The sequence below is a fragment of the Acanthopagrus latus genome, chromosome 15, assembly GCF_904848185.1.
Source record: "Acanthopagrus latus isolate v.2019 chromosome 15, fAcaLat1.1, whole genome shotgun sequence".
Classification (NCBI taxonomy): Eukaryota; Metazoa; Chordata; class Actinopteri; order Spariformes; family Sparidae; genus Acanthopagrus; species Acanthopagrus latus.
Genome location: NC_051053.1, coordinates 20243745 through 20262653, shown reverse-complemented (window position 1 = coordinate 20262653; position 18909 = coordinate 20243745). Strand labels below are relative to the sequence as shown.

Genomic DNA, 18909 nt, shown 5'->3' with positions numbered 1-18909 from the left:
ACACAACACACACAAATTTGTAATGTTCAGATATCATCTATTGTTTTTTTCCACAAACTGCCCTTTTTTGTTGATTTTTTTTCACCTCCGACATTTAAAATGCCACTGTACCAGAGTTCTGGAGTGGCTCTTGCCCTCTGATAGTATTTTTTAGTGCTAAGCTCAAAGGATCAGCCAAGAATAATTTCATGTCAGAGGTCAGTAGTTATAATCTTTTTATAGCGTTAATGCTGATATCTAGTTGCCCTATCAGCAGCCTAAAGGGTTACTAGGATGTGACTCATGCCAGCAACTTGAACATGGACTTCAGGGAAATCTCACTGTGCCTTAAACTCAGATTAAGTATAACCAAAGAGTAAGATCATGACCAGTGACCCTCGGACCTGGCTATTTAAGGGCATTTACTTTCCAGTTTTCAGTTCATCATTCATGCAGCTTCTTCAAGGAGTTATTGTTTTCTCCTCAAGCGAGCTATTCATTCCCATCACTGCTTCTCAAAATATTTGTTCTATTGCTCTGTAGGCTGCTTTAATCAATTCCTGCTCTTGTTGAGAGCGGGGATGTGCTCATCTCTAAACTTCACAGTGTGTAGGAAGGCTTTGGCAACATATCCTAACCAACTGCTTTGGGCACCAGCTCCTGCAGCTTCCCATTTTAATCTGCTTACAATCCAATTTAGAGTCCAAAAGCATGCTCAGTAAAAAACAAAAATGTCTCACAATATGGTATGAATAAATGTCTGTACACACTTGTTGCAGTGAGACGCACAAGTAGTGTGACATTAGAAACCACTTAAATGTCACTTGTAAAAAAAAATAAGCTTCTTGAATGGCTCCCCAGAGCAATCACAGCAGCAGACATGATTCTTTCTGTGCCTCCTCTGCCTTTTGCAACAAATAAAACATGAGTGGTGTGATTTTAGTAATTTCAAGTGTTGCACAATAAAAAAAACTACACAGACGTGTGTTTTCCTGTATGTGTATGAGACCCTGATTGTCTGCATATGCTTTATTTGTGTGTGTGTTTGTGTTGGGGAGGGTATGCCACATGTATCTCTTATACTCAAGTGCAGGGCACACTCAGTGTGACTCAACAATGAGTTCAGCAGACTGAGGACCGGGGAGCCGACCATGTTAATAACCCAGATAAACAAACACGCAGATGAGCAACAGCAGTGAAACAATGGCAACACAATAGGCAGTGTTTCATCAGTGGCAGACAGAGAAGATAATTACAGCTACCCTCCTACTCCCTCTCTGCCTTTTAAACATCCTCACACCTCCCTTCTTCATGCCTTTTTATCACTCCTGTTTTCTCCCTCTGTTATTTTCTTTCTTTCTTTCTCACTTCAGTGATTTCTTTCTCTCCCTGTATTTTTGTCTCTGTCAGTCTTTTTTTTTCAACGTGGCCTGTCTGCTTCTTTACCTAACATGTAATTAGATCAATTTGCTGTCACGAGGAGAGGATGAGGGAGAGGGGGAGGGGGAGAGAGAGAGAGAGAGAGAGAGGATAGGGTAGGGAGAGACGGGAGGGCGGAATAAGGTTAGTGATCAGTGCTAAGCTGTAGGTTGAAAGAACAAGTTTCCCCTTCTCGGCTCCTGATGTTATCTCTCCACCCACATCCCCTCTGTCTGCCCCCTTGCATCACAGACGAGACACTGCAAATACACAGACACACACTTAAGCATGCGCACTCATTAATACGCAATGTATGGAAGAGTCATCTTGGACAGGTGAGGATTTAATTGCCAAAGTCAGTGAAATAAGACGTTGTGGCACGACCTGAGGGTATTAGCTGCAGCCATAACCATGAGTAGCTCTGTGTAGTGGATTAGGGGATTCAAGCAGAGAGAGGCCGTTTTAGGGGCACAGCATTATGGTTTCTTGTAAACGCTGTTGTTATTCGGTGAAAAGGTTGTAGGATCACGGAGAACAACTTCCACTAGACTTCTAAATTCCACTCTGCTACTTCGACAAGTTTAAACATCTGCTTTTGGGACCCAGCCGAAGTATCTTAACAAATCCAGAATGTGTGTTAAAGCAATTATGTATTACTTGTAGCTTAAGTAATTCACTTCTTCAGCCATTATTCTATTACTATTAAGTTTCCTCTGCATGCTCGCTAACTAGTTTTCACACACTAAATTTGGAATAATACTGCAGTGGTTCCCAAACTTTTTCTGTGAGTCTCCCCATTTATACACTACAATATCTTCCTCGCCCCACTTGTAATAAGTCTAATGTACAAGTATCCCTGCTTGTGAATGACTTGTTTAGGACATCCCCCCTGGCACCAGGACAACACAGTAGTTCCCTACCAATGTGCAGACATGAACATCCAGAAGGGGTCATGAGAGCAACCCATGGAACAGTTGTGTTCATTTGAAAGAACCAAGCCGAAATACTATTCACATAACCCAGTGTTAGTGGGCGTGAAATAAAATAAGTTTTCAATGAAGTTGATGGAAAATGAAAAACTTCTCTATTTTCCCAATTTCTGCCTCTCTGCCCGTGTGAAGTTTTGTCAGCCCTTCATTGAAGAGCCTTTACAGCGATGGAAAACTGTAAAAAGAAAAAAGAATTGACAGCCTAAGCTGCTGCGGAGGTCTAATAAAGCTGCCAGGCACTGTCAGAATCGTTCGAGAGCCCTCCAACATACCCTCTTGTTCTCATCGCCTAAGGTTTTTACTCTCAGAAAATGAAGCCTCGACGGGTGTCTTCTGCTGAGACCTCCCGCTGAAACAGTTGTTGGTGTTCAAGGAAGGACATGGATGAGAGCAGATCAGGGAAACTCATTCCTCCCTCCTCCAGCAGCCTCACTAGGAGGGCAGTGAAATAGCTTGGGCTGGACCTGCTGGGAAGTTTCCCTCCCCCTTTTTCGTATTCTGTCTCTCTCTCTCTGTTTTCTATCGCCTCTGACAGATTTGGTACTTCTCTCTATTTGAGCAGTGGCCCTCGCCACAGCTGAGGAAAAGAGTAACATTTGATAAGGTTTGAGTCCACAGACAGATGCTGTTCAAACAAAATGTACATATGACAGAATGCATAGTGTAATAAAATGAGATAGTGAAGCAGATGTAGTAAGACTCCAGCTGTCATATTGCGCTTTAGTGAGATGCTGATTTTAAACACCTATGGATTTTCTTCTTTTTGTGACTTATTATACACCAAGTGCTACATTCTTCTTATAGAAATTAACTTACTGTGTAAGCTAAGACTGATGTCCTGAAGTAAAACAGAAATACATCTTATCAGCATATTGGAGGACATGAATCAAATTCACAGCTACTCAGGACATAATAGCTTTATGAAAAAATCCTCCCACTCCACCCTCCAGCTCATGAAACTGTGAACTTTCAAAGTGATGGGTGAAAAAAGTTTTAGAGATTGTTTGGTTCACCTGTGAAAACTGTTAACTTTTTGTGTGGCACCACGTTTTTGCACTCTTGACGCCAGGGACATGAGTCTTTATTTGTATAAAAACAATTACAAAGTAGAAAAAAAATCATGTTTGTTGGCCACGGAGAGGCAGCATTGTAAGTCACCAGGTGGTGGATGTTTTAATGAATAATTAATTGTGTCAAACAGTGTGAGAAAAATTAATCTGGGTTTTAGAAATTCTGAATTGGCAAATAAACACATTGGAATTGGGCGAAGGTGTGGAAACCAATGTTTTGATTTGGGTTTCGATGTTTAACGACATCTTATCAGCAATAACTTATTATTTTGATGAGGTTGGGAACTCAGAAGTAAACCGTCTTAAATCCCTCCGAACTGCCAGTGACAGTTATCAAAAACTCAAGATGTTCAGCCAGACATTGTTAAGAGGAGCTGTGACATAAGCACATCACATGTACGTTTAAGGCTGATGGATATCAGGATTGATGGAAAGGTTCATGCCTGCACACTGATTTGAAAGCATACATTCATTTAAACTGAACCTGTCCGCTTATGTATATGGACACGGGGATGCCATTTTGCCTTATATTGATTTTGCAACACTAATGCTAAGATGACTATTGGTACTTTCACAAAATAGTAATACAGTGGAAGTTTTGATGAATGAGCATCAGTTATGTAGATTAGGGTTGGGCTGATAGATGCTTTCATCTATCACTGATAGCTGACAGTGCTCGACTTCTGAGCCCTGTACCGTTGTAACATTGTGATTTAAAACAAGTCCCACCAGATAGCACAAAAGTAGTGTGTTCCAGATTTGCTGTAAGGCATAAACTGTTGAAGAAATTAGAAAGAGGTCTTCTTCTGCTCAGTGCACTAAGGTTACATTTCCATGTCTCGTTTAATATTTTAATATTAGCTCTGGTAGCAGCTGTGTCTTACACTGACTGCAGTGAGCTGCTGTTGGTGTCTTTCTCTCAATCTTGCTGTCTTATTTAAGATTTCTTAGCCTCCTCAGTATAGCTAGCCACCTATTTATATTTCAAGCTTCTGAGACTGAACAGACCTATGTTATGGACATGTGGTGGAGACAAAGACCCTCTCCTTTTAAACCTGGTGTATGTCAGTGGTGACAGGATGTTTTTTTGACTGGGTGAGACATTTGGAAGTTGCCGTCAGAATAACAGTGAGCAACACCGGCAGTAAAAGTAGTGAGCTACTGAGCACTCAGCAACTCTGATGGGACACACTACCTCAAATTCAGAAACGCATAGTAACTCACATCCCACACAACTGTGGACATCAGCATCACTAGACATCACCCAAACCTAATGTGATTATAATGACTAAGTTGGTAAAGGCAAGAATTAGAACAAGTAGAATAGTTTGGTCAGTTCAGAAAATGACATCACTACATTATATTCTAGCCTTTAAAATAAGGAAACACAATAGCACAATATCATGTTATCCAAAATCTAAGACAACATCTATATAGGCTTATATCAGGATAATGAGATGATGTTGATATACTGCCCAGACCTACATCCAGATTATTTGCATTTAATAGTGCTGTTATAATAAAAAAAAACATTTAACAGAGGCTGAATATTCCACTCAGTGTAATAAAGATTATGTTTGTAGCTTTAATTAATAGTTGGAACACGCCGATAGGGATATTCTCAGACAGTGCGGGATATGAGTATTTTTTCCAACCAAAAAGCAGCTTAAGAAAATGTATGAAAGGGGGACTTCATGTTAAAAGCTTAATTTTGTCTCATTAGCATGGATTAATATGGATGGATGGATGGATGGTGTATCCGTCGCTGTGTGTCAGTATGTGTGTGCATGTCTGCCTGTGTGTGTCTTAATTGGGCTATCCATACTCATTAACAATGTGTTTATGCATGTGTGTGTTTTCTATGTTAGCATGCTTGTGTGTGTGTGTGTGTACGTGCGTGTGTTCTGTTACGTCATGCCTTTTGTCCTTTGTGTTTTTCTCTGCGTAGGGTGTGCTGCCCACCCCGCTGCTGTCCCCGTGGCAGGCACAGCACCAGGTCTTGACCCGTACCAGCATGCCCCAGCGCAGACAGAGTGAGTCACTAACATCCTTTGCAAGCTCTCTTCTCCATCGTTTCATAACACAACACATCCAAGGCATCTGTAAATAGCCTTAAAAAGTTTAACTTTGTATCTAATTAAAACTACTGAAATAGCATTTTTTTAAACTTTTTTTTACTGTGCAATTACAGGACTACTTGTGCTGGATGTCTACTTTAGGATAAATTTGCAACAAGATTAGTTACATGCAAAATAGTTTTTCTTGTTGGTTTTACTGAACACAGTCTGACTTCTTGTCCCTTAGCAATTAATTATCTGCTATCCCTTTCCAGTGTTGCCCATTTATAGCCTTGCCTTCCCTCTTTTAGCTCTGTTTAGTAAGAACAAGGCAAATTTGCTGACTTTCTAAAGCCGGCAGAAACCTGTGCTTCTAATCCTGAATGTACTCCCCTCCTGTTTATAGACATTCATTCAAAAATGAATTATCCCAGTGTTGTCACAGTACTGGAACATCCATCTTCAATAGAATAACTTGAATAATATCAATATTTGATACCAGTGGAGGGTGGTCAGAGGAAGGATTTTTCTCTCTGAGGCAGTGTTCTTCAATCCTGGTCCTTGGGGCCTCTTCCCCTCAGGCTTTAGATATTTCCAAGCCCCACCACATCTGATTCAAATGAATGTTTCCTTATCAGGCTTTAGCAGAGCTTGATGATTAGAATCAAGTGTGTTGGGGCAGGGAAACATCTAAAACATGCAGGGCAGGAGGCCCTCAAGACCAGGACTGAAGAACACTTCTCTGTTGAGAACTTAGAGGTCAGCCCACCTCGAGAAGTGAGACCCAAGGTTATTGCTAATGGTACATGCTCACAAGATCTGTTGTTTTTCACACTTCCAATTCATTGTCTATGTTTGAAGCTTTGCAATGTATTCTGTCAGCGGGCAGTTAACTTTTGAGAGACAGGGCTTTATGCAAATGAGTGGCGTTGGGTGTGACGAGCCACTTCTGGAAACTGCATGGCTTATTTCTCGCCTAAATTGTCTTTAGAAGACACATTTTGCTGAGCTATATTTGTAATGTAAGTTAAAGTTTCCAAATGAGATGCCACATTGGTGCAGTTGGGTAAGGGTTAGGGTGGGGGTTAGTTGTGCAAAGACACGTACCATAACTCTGTACCTATTCCCCTTCATGGCTTGGTTCAGGTCTTGATGAGCATTTATTCATAGATGCCTTAATTGTACAAACACAGCGCTGCTAAGTTCATGGCTAGAATGTTAGTGTCAACTTCATACTCATTGTCACAAACGCGCTCTATTTTTCTCTCTCTCTCTTGACTGCACACTTTTTACTAATATACAAACAACCCCTACTGAGAATTATTCCTGACAGAAGTGTTTTACTTGTGTAACTTTTTTAGTTTAAAAAAAATACAAAAACAAAAACATCACAATTCTTGGGTCTGGCGGGCCATTTGTCTTGCAATAAACTGAAAAAAAAAAAAAACGTGTCGGAGAGAAGAGAAAGCAAGAGAGCATAGCTAGTATTTGTGTTTATATTGAGAGAACAAGTACTGACATTGTTTTTGAAAAAATTATATTTAATAAATCCATAATTTCCAGTAGGAGTAGTGTCAGCATAATGTTTTCATTGAGAGAGACAGCTCTGCAGCAACAGTGACAGAGCAGCACAATCTTTCCTATCTCAGTGAATCTCAGTGAGTATTATGCTGTGCTGATAAGGTAGCGAGCAGAGCAGGCAGGTAAAGAGAATGACAACAGGTAAATAGACTTCAGAAAATGTACCTATGTGAGAGACTGAAGAGCATAAAAAAAGATAAAGAAGCAAATATAGACTCTTTGTTCCTTTGATCTATCCCTGCCGGGCTCAGCTTTATATCAGAAGAGGAGGTGAAAATATATGACACAGGTGTATTATTTGAGTTTATCTCGGGTTATTTCAATATCAAGTGCACCCTGTGTTTACATACTCATTTTGACAAGTAGGTTTGTACAGCCCAGCTGTCACCAAAAGGACATTTTCTCCTACCAGTAGATTGTACTGTCTGTATAGTGGGAGAAGAACAGAAGAACAGTGGGAGGAAGGAGTAATGACATTGAAACATACCAAGATATAACTGGTATGCAGTCATATTTTCATGTAAGACAGAGAGTAACGATCTAACCCCCACTGGGAGCTCTGGCTGTAAACCAACAAGCTTCTTGTTAGAAAGGTCTTTAAAATAGAAATCTTCACGTGTTTTGCTGGATGGATGACGCTGTAATTATTTTGCAGCGAATTGGTTTGTTTGTTGAGCTCATGTGTGAACTTTTCTTGAAAGCATGGACTGGATCCTAATTATGCATTTAAAATGTCTTGACACAAACAAGTGCCTGTCTTACATGTCTGTGCCCCTTACTACATTTCTCTCTTTCGCTTTCTCCTGCACCTCCCTCTCTTGCTGTACTTTAACCCCTTCTTCTCCTCATTGCTGTACTCGGTCAACAACCTGAAACTGAACCTCCAATGTTCTCTTCTACCTTTGCCTCTCCGTGCATAATGCCTATGACAAGGAGTGGAGCACCTAGTGCAGTACTTCTATGACACAGCGTGGTACAGTAACCCTTTCTTTAACATGCAGTCAACATGCTAACCCCAACTCCTGCACGCTGGGCTGGGGGTTTGGCATCATGTGACAGAGTAGCATGCCCTACCAAGTCTGTGTGCGCATGTTTTTGTTGGATTTTGCGTTGTTTTGTGGTCTTTTGTGGACATTTTCTTAATGGAGGTCACGGTAATACTGTTTTAGTTTAGTTATTTTCACCTTTCATTTCCTGTCTTTTTTGGATATTTGAAGGTAGTTTTGCTTGTTTTTTCTCGTATTTGCAGTGGTGTCTTTTTATTTGGTTACATCCTCTCATATTTCATATAGAACCATTATGCATGCATTGATACATCTCTGTGTGGATTTGTTTTTCTATATTTTATTCATTAAACAAGTGCTTTATTATTCGAGATGTCCACCTTGAAGGAGTGCTTTTAAAGGAGTAACATTTAAAATTCCCCTGTGGCTCTGGTCATGAATGCATATAATTGTCCTGAGCAATCACCTTTATTCGTAATTCCCTAAAAACAATGATATTATGAAAAAAAACCCACAATAGCTAGAGAATTAAATATTTTAGCAGCAGAAAGCTAAGGCTTCTGTTTTTCATGTCATTGTGTTGTACATTCGTGATGGCCTCATTACTTAGGTAACATGTGATGCAGTAAAGTGACACCAGAGGAGTAGACAAACAGGGTGATTTTAATGGAAAAGTTTCAATAATATCATCGGATATGATGGTTTGTTGACTTGCATAGCCATTAGTGGAAGATTGTACAGACTTAAGGGATAAGAAGCATTTTAAGATAATCTCAGAAATAAGGGCACAACATGCACAAATACCAATGTAGGCATCAGTGGAACATTTCTGTTGCCCACACAGCGAGCAAGAGACAAATCTATGTAATCAAAAGTCCTCTGCTCATTATTCCCACAGCTTACATTCAAACACAATCCAAATCTCCATTTCTACAACCTCCTATAATAAATGATACCATGAAATAGAATATAGCTTTGAAATGGGTTGCCGCTCTCATCTGCTTATGTGCATCAAACAAATCGTCTTCTGAGATACATAACGAGTATTATTTAGATCCTTTCTTCAGTTCCTAGAAGTTGCTTTTCTCATCACGGCCTTTTTTCACAGTTAGACGGACTGGAGATGAGGTTTGTAACAGTTTGCCCTGGCGTCTTCCAGGTGCCTCAAATTGGTGCGTTTCTTGGTTAGACTGATGATTTTCTGTTGACGTGATAGCTGTCATTAGTGAGCTGAGATATTTACTTCCTGGCAGTGCTGTGAGGAGCTCAAAATGATTGCTGTTAATTATTAGCAGTGTAGCAGGCAGCAGCTGTAGGTGCCAGTAGTTACTTACTGTGACCCATGATGAATTTAAAATGAAAAAAACAATGTTTCTAAGGATTGATGTAGTTGATTTACTTTAAATGTGGATTGGAATATAGTCCTTAATTTAGTTATGAACAGTGGCAGTCAGTGGGGAGTCTTCATACTTTATGTCAAAGCTTAAAAGCAATTTAATAACATGCTCCTGATTTGAGAGACAGACTAATCAGAATTCCCTTCAGAAACAACAACACTGCTCATAACTATTTTTTTAAATCCCAAACTTTATATCTACGAACAGCATTTTTGAGCTTGACATCAAACTGAGAGGTGGACAAGAGTTTTGTAATTGGCTCGTGGAGGCATTGTGGCAGGGGACCAGGAGATGGAGCTGTGTCCTCGGACATTTACTCCCACTCACAACACACATGACTGACGGCAGAAGCGGCTCAGAGCAGCTTGACCTGCACAGCTATAAATTCACATCCTCTGAGATCATTTTACTTGCAGCTCACAGCGGGTCTGTTCTTGCTAAGACTGTGTTCATGCTTTATCGTGGTTCCACATGTGTCCAGGTGGATTTGACTCTTTCTTTTGCCCAAAGACAGTCATGGAAAATGCCAGTCGTCTGATTTTTGATGGTAAAAACTGGCAGCTTCACCATCATTATGTCTCACAGACTCAGATTTCAACTAAGAAGGCTAACATAAGAAATTATATAAAGGATCTTTAAAGATGTTCAGGGCATATGCTGTTAAGAAAAATCATAGACTGCATAAGATATTCATATGAAGCTCAGTATTGAGTTTTTTGTTCTGATCCAAGCAGCTCTCTGTTGCTGGAGGTTGTATGGTCTAATAACTACTGCTGGCCTTCTATTTGCTGCTTATCTGGAGAAACATGGTCCAGCAAAATTCTATAACAAAGTTATTTTAACATTCGGGTGTACAGTGTTACCCCTTGTAGAAGCTCAATTATATACATTTATTTTTATTGAAGCTAAGATGCAGACAGCACATAAAATCTGTGGATTCTCTAGTCTTAAACAAATAAAGCCTGCACAGAGAGTGGACGTTAATGTAGAAACAAATGCTAACTCTGTTAATGAGATTTTGTTGAGTCAGTGCCAGAGAGGTATTCATTCAACTCTTTTGAAGCCCTGCTTTGTTTTATCACACCGGGTAATTACCGGCTCCTAACTCAACAAATATTGAACATAATGAGCTTCACTAAAACAGTAATTGTTTCTGGGATGATGTAGGGTTGCATTACATTGTACAGGTGTTCACAATTTTGTGTTCACACCCTTTAAATGTCCCCTGATGGAGGACACCACCGTGGTTGGTCTAAATCCCATGTGGTTTACAGCTCAGCACGTTCTTACACTGGCAGCAGGCATCGTCGCTCTCAGTTTGAATGTTTTGAAGCTGCTCTACAGCAGAGATCACAAAATGACTCAGGTTTCTTCAGCAGATTCCAGGTTCTCAAATGGCAAGGTTTTCTATTCTGCTTGTTCTTCTATGCTGAATCAGGGCTTCCTCTGTGACTTTGCCTTTCCCATTTCTAGGGATGGCTCAGTGGTTGGCGATGGAAACGGGGTCTGATGTTAAATAGTAAATAAACAAGTCAAAGTAAGGCAGAATTTTTCAGTTGGCTTCTTGATACAGGCTTTCCCTTGCGGCTGCAAAATATTCCACATGGATCAAAGATACCAGAAAAGGACACATTTCTAAAACGCTTCCATTTTAAATTCGTACTAATATAGCTTATCTTTCTTCTTCTCTGCAGCCTCAAATACTACAGCCTTTCATCCCCTGCCCCAGCGAGCACCTCCACCAGGGAAAACTAGTAAAAACTCCCCCCACAGAGGGCCACAGTGACCTCACAAGAACCAAACCAGAGGAAGGAACCAATACAGATGCTGATTGCACTCTTGAAGACCTTATGACCGGGCCTGCAGACCCCGACAAGCAGAGTCATCTCCTCTGCACCCACCTGCACCGCCTAGGCTTTAGGACTCCACAGGTGGTAAATGCCAGAGACAGTCCAGCATCAGCAGCTCAGTCTGCAGCACAGCATGAGTGGAGAGCCCCCACTGCAACACTGCAGAACTCTGTCACTCCTAGAACCGATGGTTCGACTTGCCCTCGTATGCTGCAGCCTCCTCGTCTTCACAAGCGCGTGTCTCTCCCTGCACTCAAACCAGGCGGAACCAGTGGCTTTGCCTCTCTCAAACCGAGGTGCTCTTTAGGGCTGCTGGCGAGTCGGACCAAGCAGCTGCCACCTCCGTCTCGAGGCCTTCCCTGCTTTAATGCTGGACCCCAGGTGCAGCCTCGAAGTCTTTGTCGCACTTCGCTGCTTCAGCCTCACAGAGCATCAGAGCCTTGCAGGGATCAACAGGGCACCAAGTCCAGCCTGGACGAACCCAACCAGGGGACGCTCAGAGACCCTGGGTCAGCCAAGATCCTGATCCCTTTGAGTCGCTCATGCCTCCCCAAGCCAAAGATTCCCTGAGGAGCTGAAACCCAGCCATCAAAACTTAAAACTGAAATCACTCTGACATTTATATTCATCCTCTTCTCTCCCCAGCCAAAATAACAGTGCGATTGTTTTAGTGTTTGAGTGTCAAAGGAGCACACACTAAGCTCATTAACCTACACAGACCATTCAGGGACTGCCTGTGTCATTGACTTTGGTATTGTGACGGCTGTATTGTTTCTAAATTAGCATCTTCAACTCCCGCCTGACTGTTTGATCGACTGACTTAGGAACTTATATGACAGTTTTCCAATTAAGAGGGAATTTAGGAAGAAGAAACTTAGAAATGTCAAGTTTACTACCCTTGCACATGCATGTGAATGCTGCTAATGCAAGAAAAAAAAGTTACCATTCAGAGAAGTCAGCGTCTTTTGTAATACCCGCTGGCTGTTATCACATTTTCAAGTTAAAGTTCACTTGTCGTCACACAGCTGTGCCCTCTGACACACAGGTGCTTTTGGTTTTAAACGTGGAGGTGATACGAATGCGACCTTTGCAGTGTAATAGAAGGCTCCGGGGAAGATGGAGGCGAAAACAAGAAGTGGGGTGGAAAGGAAAAAAAAATAGCAGTAGAAATGGAATGGAGGCTAGAGACTGGAAAGCAAATTCGTCAAAGTGCTCTGGAGCTGTCACGGCGAAAATGGAAATACGTGTTTGTGTAAATGTGAGTGTGTGTGAATGTGAGAGATGAGAGACATGGAGGTGAGGGACAAAGTGGAAAGCAGCTCCACACTGGAGGTGTATATGTTTCTAGTTCCTATTGCCACACTCCTGAATGGACTTCTGACCCCTGCACATATTAGCAAAAGGGGTCGCAGACCTCCTGGGTAAAGGCAGCTGAGATGTAAATACAAGCTTTTAAAAAAAGAATACCATGCTGGTGCTACAGATATAATTAGGAGAAACATTACACAAGAGAGGAATTATCTATCATAATGTAGTGGAAAATCTCTGCACTGAAGTGTGCTCAGGTACAGTGTAGGCTCACTCATCCAGGTGCAAATACACACAAAGAACTCCGGTTACTAAGTACATTTTTGTAAAACAATGTACAGTAAAAGGAAGTATGATGAGAGAGAGGAGGCTGCATGTGATTAATCTAATTTCGGATAGATTTTTTTCCAAGTCTCAAGCAATAACCAAGTCATTTTGTCTTGGGCAAGTCAAGTCAGGTCACAAGTTGTATTGAGTCAAGTGGAGTCCTCGGTTAAAGCAAGTGGAGTGTCAAATATCCCAGTATCCTTTATAAGGAGAAAACAACCCATCTAATAATGATATTTTTGAGAATTTATCTAACCTATTTAACATGTATGGCAATTAATTGACTTGAAATTGTGTTGTAATTATTGATATTCAGTGAAATTAACACAAACAAAAACAAATAACTTTAAAAAAAAACACATTTATTTCTTCATTTCTTGTCAATCAAAACAGTTATTCCCTCTCTGTGACTTTTAAACAGTGAAATACTGACAGCAAGATAAAGAAAGGCTCAACCAAAAACAAAAAAATTAACCCAGACACTTCTATCAGTACAAGCAAGCTGAAATGTTAAAGAGACTCAGAAAGAACTCTTGGATCCATCTCTTTATAGGGATCCCTACCAAAAGTTAATGGGGTCTAAATATTGGCCAAGATTCATTCTTCATCCAAACTTTGTGGAAATCTGTTGTCTAGATTTTGGGTAATCCTGACAAACCAACCAACAAACAAATGGATACAGGTGGAAACACAACACAAGTCCACATATCTTGTAATATGGTTAAATGTCACATATTTCCAGTGCAATCAACTTAGTTAAAGTGATGTTTTTTCGCCTTCTCTGTGAAAAAAAAAGTAAAATGGGCGATCTGCCTCATTTGGCAACATCATAACATGATTTAAGAAAAGTAACAAGTTAAATCAGGTTGAGAAAAGAAACGATTTTAGAAATAAGAGTTTGGGGAATCAATTAAAAAGCAAGAGGGACATGTATACAGTCTACACTGACTATTTTGATCCTTCCCCCTCAATAACCCACAGACATATTCGTTGAAACATCAACGAACAGGGAGTCATTAGACGTGTGAAGCTGCTGCCTTGTGTGTGTGTGTGCGTGTGTGTGTGTGTGTGTGTGTGTGTGTGTGTGTGTGTGTCTTTGAGTGTCTGGCTGTCGCCCCCACACCCCCTCCCCTCCTCTCGCTCTCTCGCTCTCTTGCACATCTCTTCGGGAACATCAAAGGTATTAGCGCGGTATTTTCAGGTAGGGAGCCTTCGGGGCTTTAGTGGTGTTTCTGTGGGAGTTTTGGAGAATTGTGTTTATCTCTCCTTTGCGGAGCCCTTTTTGCAGTCAAACGCTCCCGAAATGTCCCCGAACGGAGAGCAGCAGTGTGTTAAAAAGGCCTTCTGACAGCGACTCTGCTCTCTTCTCTGTCACGCCGCGTGACCGCTTGGTGTACGCCTCTGGCACTGTCCGGTCTACTGCGTCCAATAATGCACCCTACATAGACAGAGTGAGACAGAGAGAGCGAGAGAGACACTCTCACACGCACATACACATCCGGACGGACACACAAGCTACATGGACACACATGCACAGGAACTCTGACGAAACTCAGAGAGACACGAAACTCGGAGGGAACGCATACATCAGTTCTCACTTCCCGGTGAAGCCACACAAGAGGACCTACATGGGCACACACACTGAATTCTCTAACAAAGTGCATAAAGGTGTGTTTGTGTTGTTTTGCTAGCTCAGACAAAATGTGTTCTCCGAGTACACACTGATTCATCTGTCTGCCGTGGCCAAAGGAAGAAGGCCGGGTCTAGATTACCTTGGAAAATGGGCAGAGTCTTGCGTGGATCCATGTGGCTGCTAAAAACATGTGAACCCGTTGGACGCTTCGACATGGTGCCGAACTCGCCAAGCAGTCAACACCGCTGCCGTGTGAAGCCAAGAAAAACCCATTTCTTTTAATGAAAACGGAAACCCGAGACAGGAAGCAACACATGGAGGATGAGAGAGGTTCACACAGAGAGACAATGAGACGGGGCGGGAGGAGAGAGCGACGAATTCGAGATGTCGAGCTGAAATGGTGAAGGCGCTTTGATCAGGATGAGCTGTTTTCTGGCAGACTTTTCTGCTCACGAGTTTTTCTCTATACAATGTTGTTACGGGTGTGTATAAGAGATGAGAGTGGGTCAGAATACATAGCATGTTTGTTTGTTTGCACTGTGGTCCAGAGAATAGCCCCATCCCCTCAGCTGTGTCACTCACTGCTTAGTAATGCCAAACAGGAAATCAATGTTGCCCGCTGTGTGTGTTTTTGTATGTGTGTATGTGCGTCTCCAGACACCTCTGGCTGCCAGTGTGTCTCTCTTGGAAGTGTGTGTGTGTGTGTGTGTGTGTGTGTGTGTGTGTGTGTGTGTGTGTGTGCGTGTGTGTGCAGTGGGAGAGAGAGAAAGAAAAAGAGATGTGTCTGCCCACAGGCCAAAGGCAAACGCATGCCAGGGAAAGCAGGGCAGCGCCATCCTTCTCTCCCCTGCTGTATTCCCCGTCTCCAAATCAATGTCCCGGCTCAGTTTAGCAGTCGAGCCGATCACTCTTGCTAGCCGCGCTATAACGAAACCACAACTGGCCCGAAAACTCTCTGCAGCATCTTCGATCAATTCCAATGCAAGGTGGTGTTGACTCACTTAAGTTTGAGAGAACACAAATTATTAAGCTGCATTGGACAAGAGGAAAAAAAAAAATGCTTCCACAGGGGCCGGGATGTTTGACAACACTCTGAGCGGACTGCACTTTTCGGCAGAGGGGACACATGATCTATATATGATGTTTTTTTTTGCAATATGATGTAGAAGCACATCACCTGAGACACATTACTTGACTTGTGACAAGGTAATCCACTGATATCTACAAGATAAAGTAGAGTTACTGCAAAGGTATGCTTGCTGTTTCAAGCTTTCATTTTTACTTGAAAGAATCTGTAATCCGCATCGTAGTAACGGATCAAAATCACTATGTGCATATATGTAAAGGGAGTTACTTGTTGTGACAAACCCACAGATCATCCAACCCGATGCTAGAATAAACGTTGGCAACGTACATTTCTGCAAACTACAGATATGTGGAGATCAGAGAATTTGTTTTTTTGTCAGCACAAACAGGAGTAGAAATTCTCTCTCCTGTGTCATGCTTGCAATGTGGAAATGCCGTGGACCCTCATCAAAAATGGTTTCACTGTTACAAATGTTAAAATCAGCCTTGTCACTTGACTCCACCTCCTGATTTGACAGTCAGGTCACAAACATGCATGTGTGTACATGATGTGACACATATTGTAGAAATGTCAATACGCTAAACACATCAGTGGATTGCAGAAATGTTAAGTGGCAACATTTTATGCTGGCGACAGGGCTGGATACTCATCACCTACCTTGAGCACCTTTTAGCTCATTGTTTTGGTTCTTCAGGCCACAACATCCACAAACATCAACATTGTTTCTAGATGCAAATATGATAAACCCAGCAGACACAGATAAAGGTGGTGACTTGCTGGTGAGCATGGTGAAACATTTAGCAGCCAAAGAGGCAGCAGAATATCTCTTTGAAGTTGGTGGAGACCAAAAACAGCTAAAAGGAGATGAAATGTTTGGCTTGTATTGTTCAGGTCAACGCAAACATGACTCCGATTGAGTTATTATGCTGCTACCTGCTGAATGAGTGTATACTGCAACCTGCTGCCAAGGTGATGGTGTGTGTGTTTTACAGCTTATTTCTGTTGCTCCAAAGTCTCCAAAAATCACTTAACGCAGGTTTTAAACCATCATCAGGAGCATTTGTTTCTGAGCAGTCTCTTTTGTACGGATTCACAATATGGTTAAAAAAGATTGCAGTCATTCTTAGACTTTTGATGACTGTGATGTCATTCAAGATGAGTGGGAAAGCTAATTTCTGCCTCCCAATTTTAAGTTTATTTTGATCAATTGTGCATCTCTACAATGTGTGCTACTGTCGATAGATTTAAAGTAAACTGCAGAGCTTGAAACTGCAAATATACCTCTGCTCTCACACTTGACCTGCGTTTAAGTGTCTCTGTTATGCTGGCAGCAGCAGACATGGTACAGTCCACTGATGTACTCAAATCCACCACTGAAAGGTTTCGGTTGTTATTTTCATCAGAACCGAATTTCCACCTAGACGTTTTAAAGTGTTGTCGGATAAAGCACCGCATCGTAGCTTGTTCATATTCTCATACTAAAAATATGCAAGGTCACCGTGTTGATCACTAAGTAATGTCCAATATCAGCTGCTTTCACTCGTTCAGCACTGTCTCCAGTACACTGTGCAATATTGTTTGAAGCAAAAAAAGATGAGGACTCGCTATACTATACTTCTAGCGACCTTTATGCAAATGAAAAGAGCAAATTAAGCTTTTTTTTTTTAAATTCTAACCTGAAGCACTTTAAATGATGTTAGTTGTTGATGCTGAATGAACATTAAACTGGATTTAGAAGCCACAAAGAATCCATCTGGTTTTACACTCACAATCAGTTATGACTGATATCTTGACTCTCTTTTTTTGGATGTGTGTGTTTGCAAAGTCATATTTTTCTAAGATGTGAGGCAGCAACAAAAGGTGGAAGCAAAAGTGAGAGAAAGTTGTGTTTGGCTGGTCATCTGTTGGAGCTTTGTAACCTGTTTTCTTTAATAACTTGTTTCCGCCAGAGTTGCTCGCATGTTAGAATAATCTCAAGTGAATAACTGTAGGTCGAAGGTGAAACGCTATCAGAGCGAGGACGGTGCCGTGCCATCAGTGAGAGGCCTCAGTGATCCTACAGCGGGAAGTACGACTTTCAAAGTCAGTGCTTTTCATTGATCTGGATTGTAGACCCTCTCACACGAACGGTGTGCTGCTGATCTCGAGTTCGAGATGAAAGATGGAACCTCATTCTTGGTTTGTTTTCCATATTTTCACTGTCTACTGGTTGTATTTCTGTGGAAATAAAGTATGATTGTGAAATAGAGATGGTTTTGTCTGATGTTTTTATGATTTTAAGAAAGCCACTCTTAATGCTACCTCACCGGGGGCAGTTTCAGCAAAATGTTAACAGTGTTGAGGCCCCTAAAAATGCTGCTTTGAGGACTTCAAGTCGCCAAGATGTACTGAGATGACACTTGTAGTTGTCCTGGACAGTAAATGTCTCAAAGCTGAGGCTTTTCTGTTCCTGTTGAATAAATTTAACCAAGCGTCATTATTTATCTCTGTTCAATACAAACCATGCTGCCCCTGCACACCTTGCTTACAGTCCACTTCCTAATGAGGTTACGCGCCTCAGAGATGACGGCCTGCCAAGTGAAAAGGTGTAACGTGACACTGTCATTAACTTGGAAACGTGGGAGATGGAGTGCAAAAGGTTTTCTCTTGAAAGGAAGCTGGGCTCTTTTATCATAGACTGTCAGAGATGTTAATGCTCGAGCACGGCAGGTTTCTACTCATAGAATGGTGATTTAGTGAAGTAATTTGATGCCAATATAACGGAAAGTGCTCATTCATGTGTGGCATAGAAAAAAAAATCTAAAATCGTACAATAGATACTATTCAATTATGCAGATTTGTACTCAGAACTCTAACAGCAGGGTGGTACAAATCCTAACAGGCACTTTTTGTTTTAAGCAGCTTAAAAGTTGAAAATATTTTACCACACTGTAGGACAGCTTGACATTTAGATTCAGTATTGGATTGTTACAGCTCCTCACTGCAGCTCGGTTCACACTTGGTCTAACATTAACTTCTGATTCCAGCAGGGCCCCTTTATTCCATGTGTGGGCTCCATTTAAGGCATAAAAAAGCCCCATAATTATTATAAAAAGCACAGGTTTGAATAAAGACTGATCCAAGATGAAATTGCATTTAAAACTCATGATAGACAGTCAAGGTAAACATTGATGCAGCAGAACCACACATCACCTTTTCTATCTATCTA

General features: G+C 41.4%; 1 protein-coding gene across 5 annotated transcripts in view; it reads left to right on the top strand.

Annotated features, from left to right (window-relative positions):
- ccser2a (coiled-coil serine-rich protein 2a) overlaps window positions 1–17949 on the top strand; it is a 57022-nt gene extending 39073 nt beyond the window's left edge. For all 5 annotated transcript variants that reach the window (XM_037123435.1, XM_037123438.1, XM_037123434.1 and 2 more), the window contains 2 exons: window positions 5406–5490; window positions 11191–17949. In XM_037123435.1, the coding sequence (XP_036979330.1) occupies window positions 5406–5490; window positions 11191–11282 (177 nt within the window). In that variant the 3' untranslated portion in view covers window positions 11283–17949. The remainder of the gene's footprint in view (window positions 1–5405; window positions 5491–11190) is intronic.
- The last annotated feature ends 960 nt before the right edge of the window (window positions 17950–18909 follow it).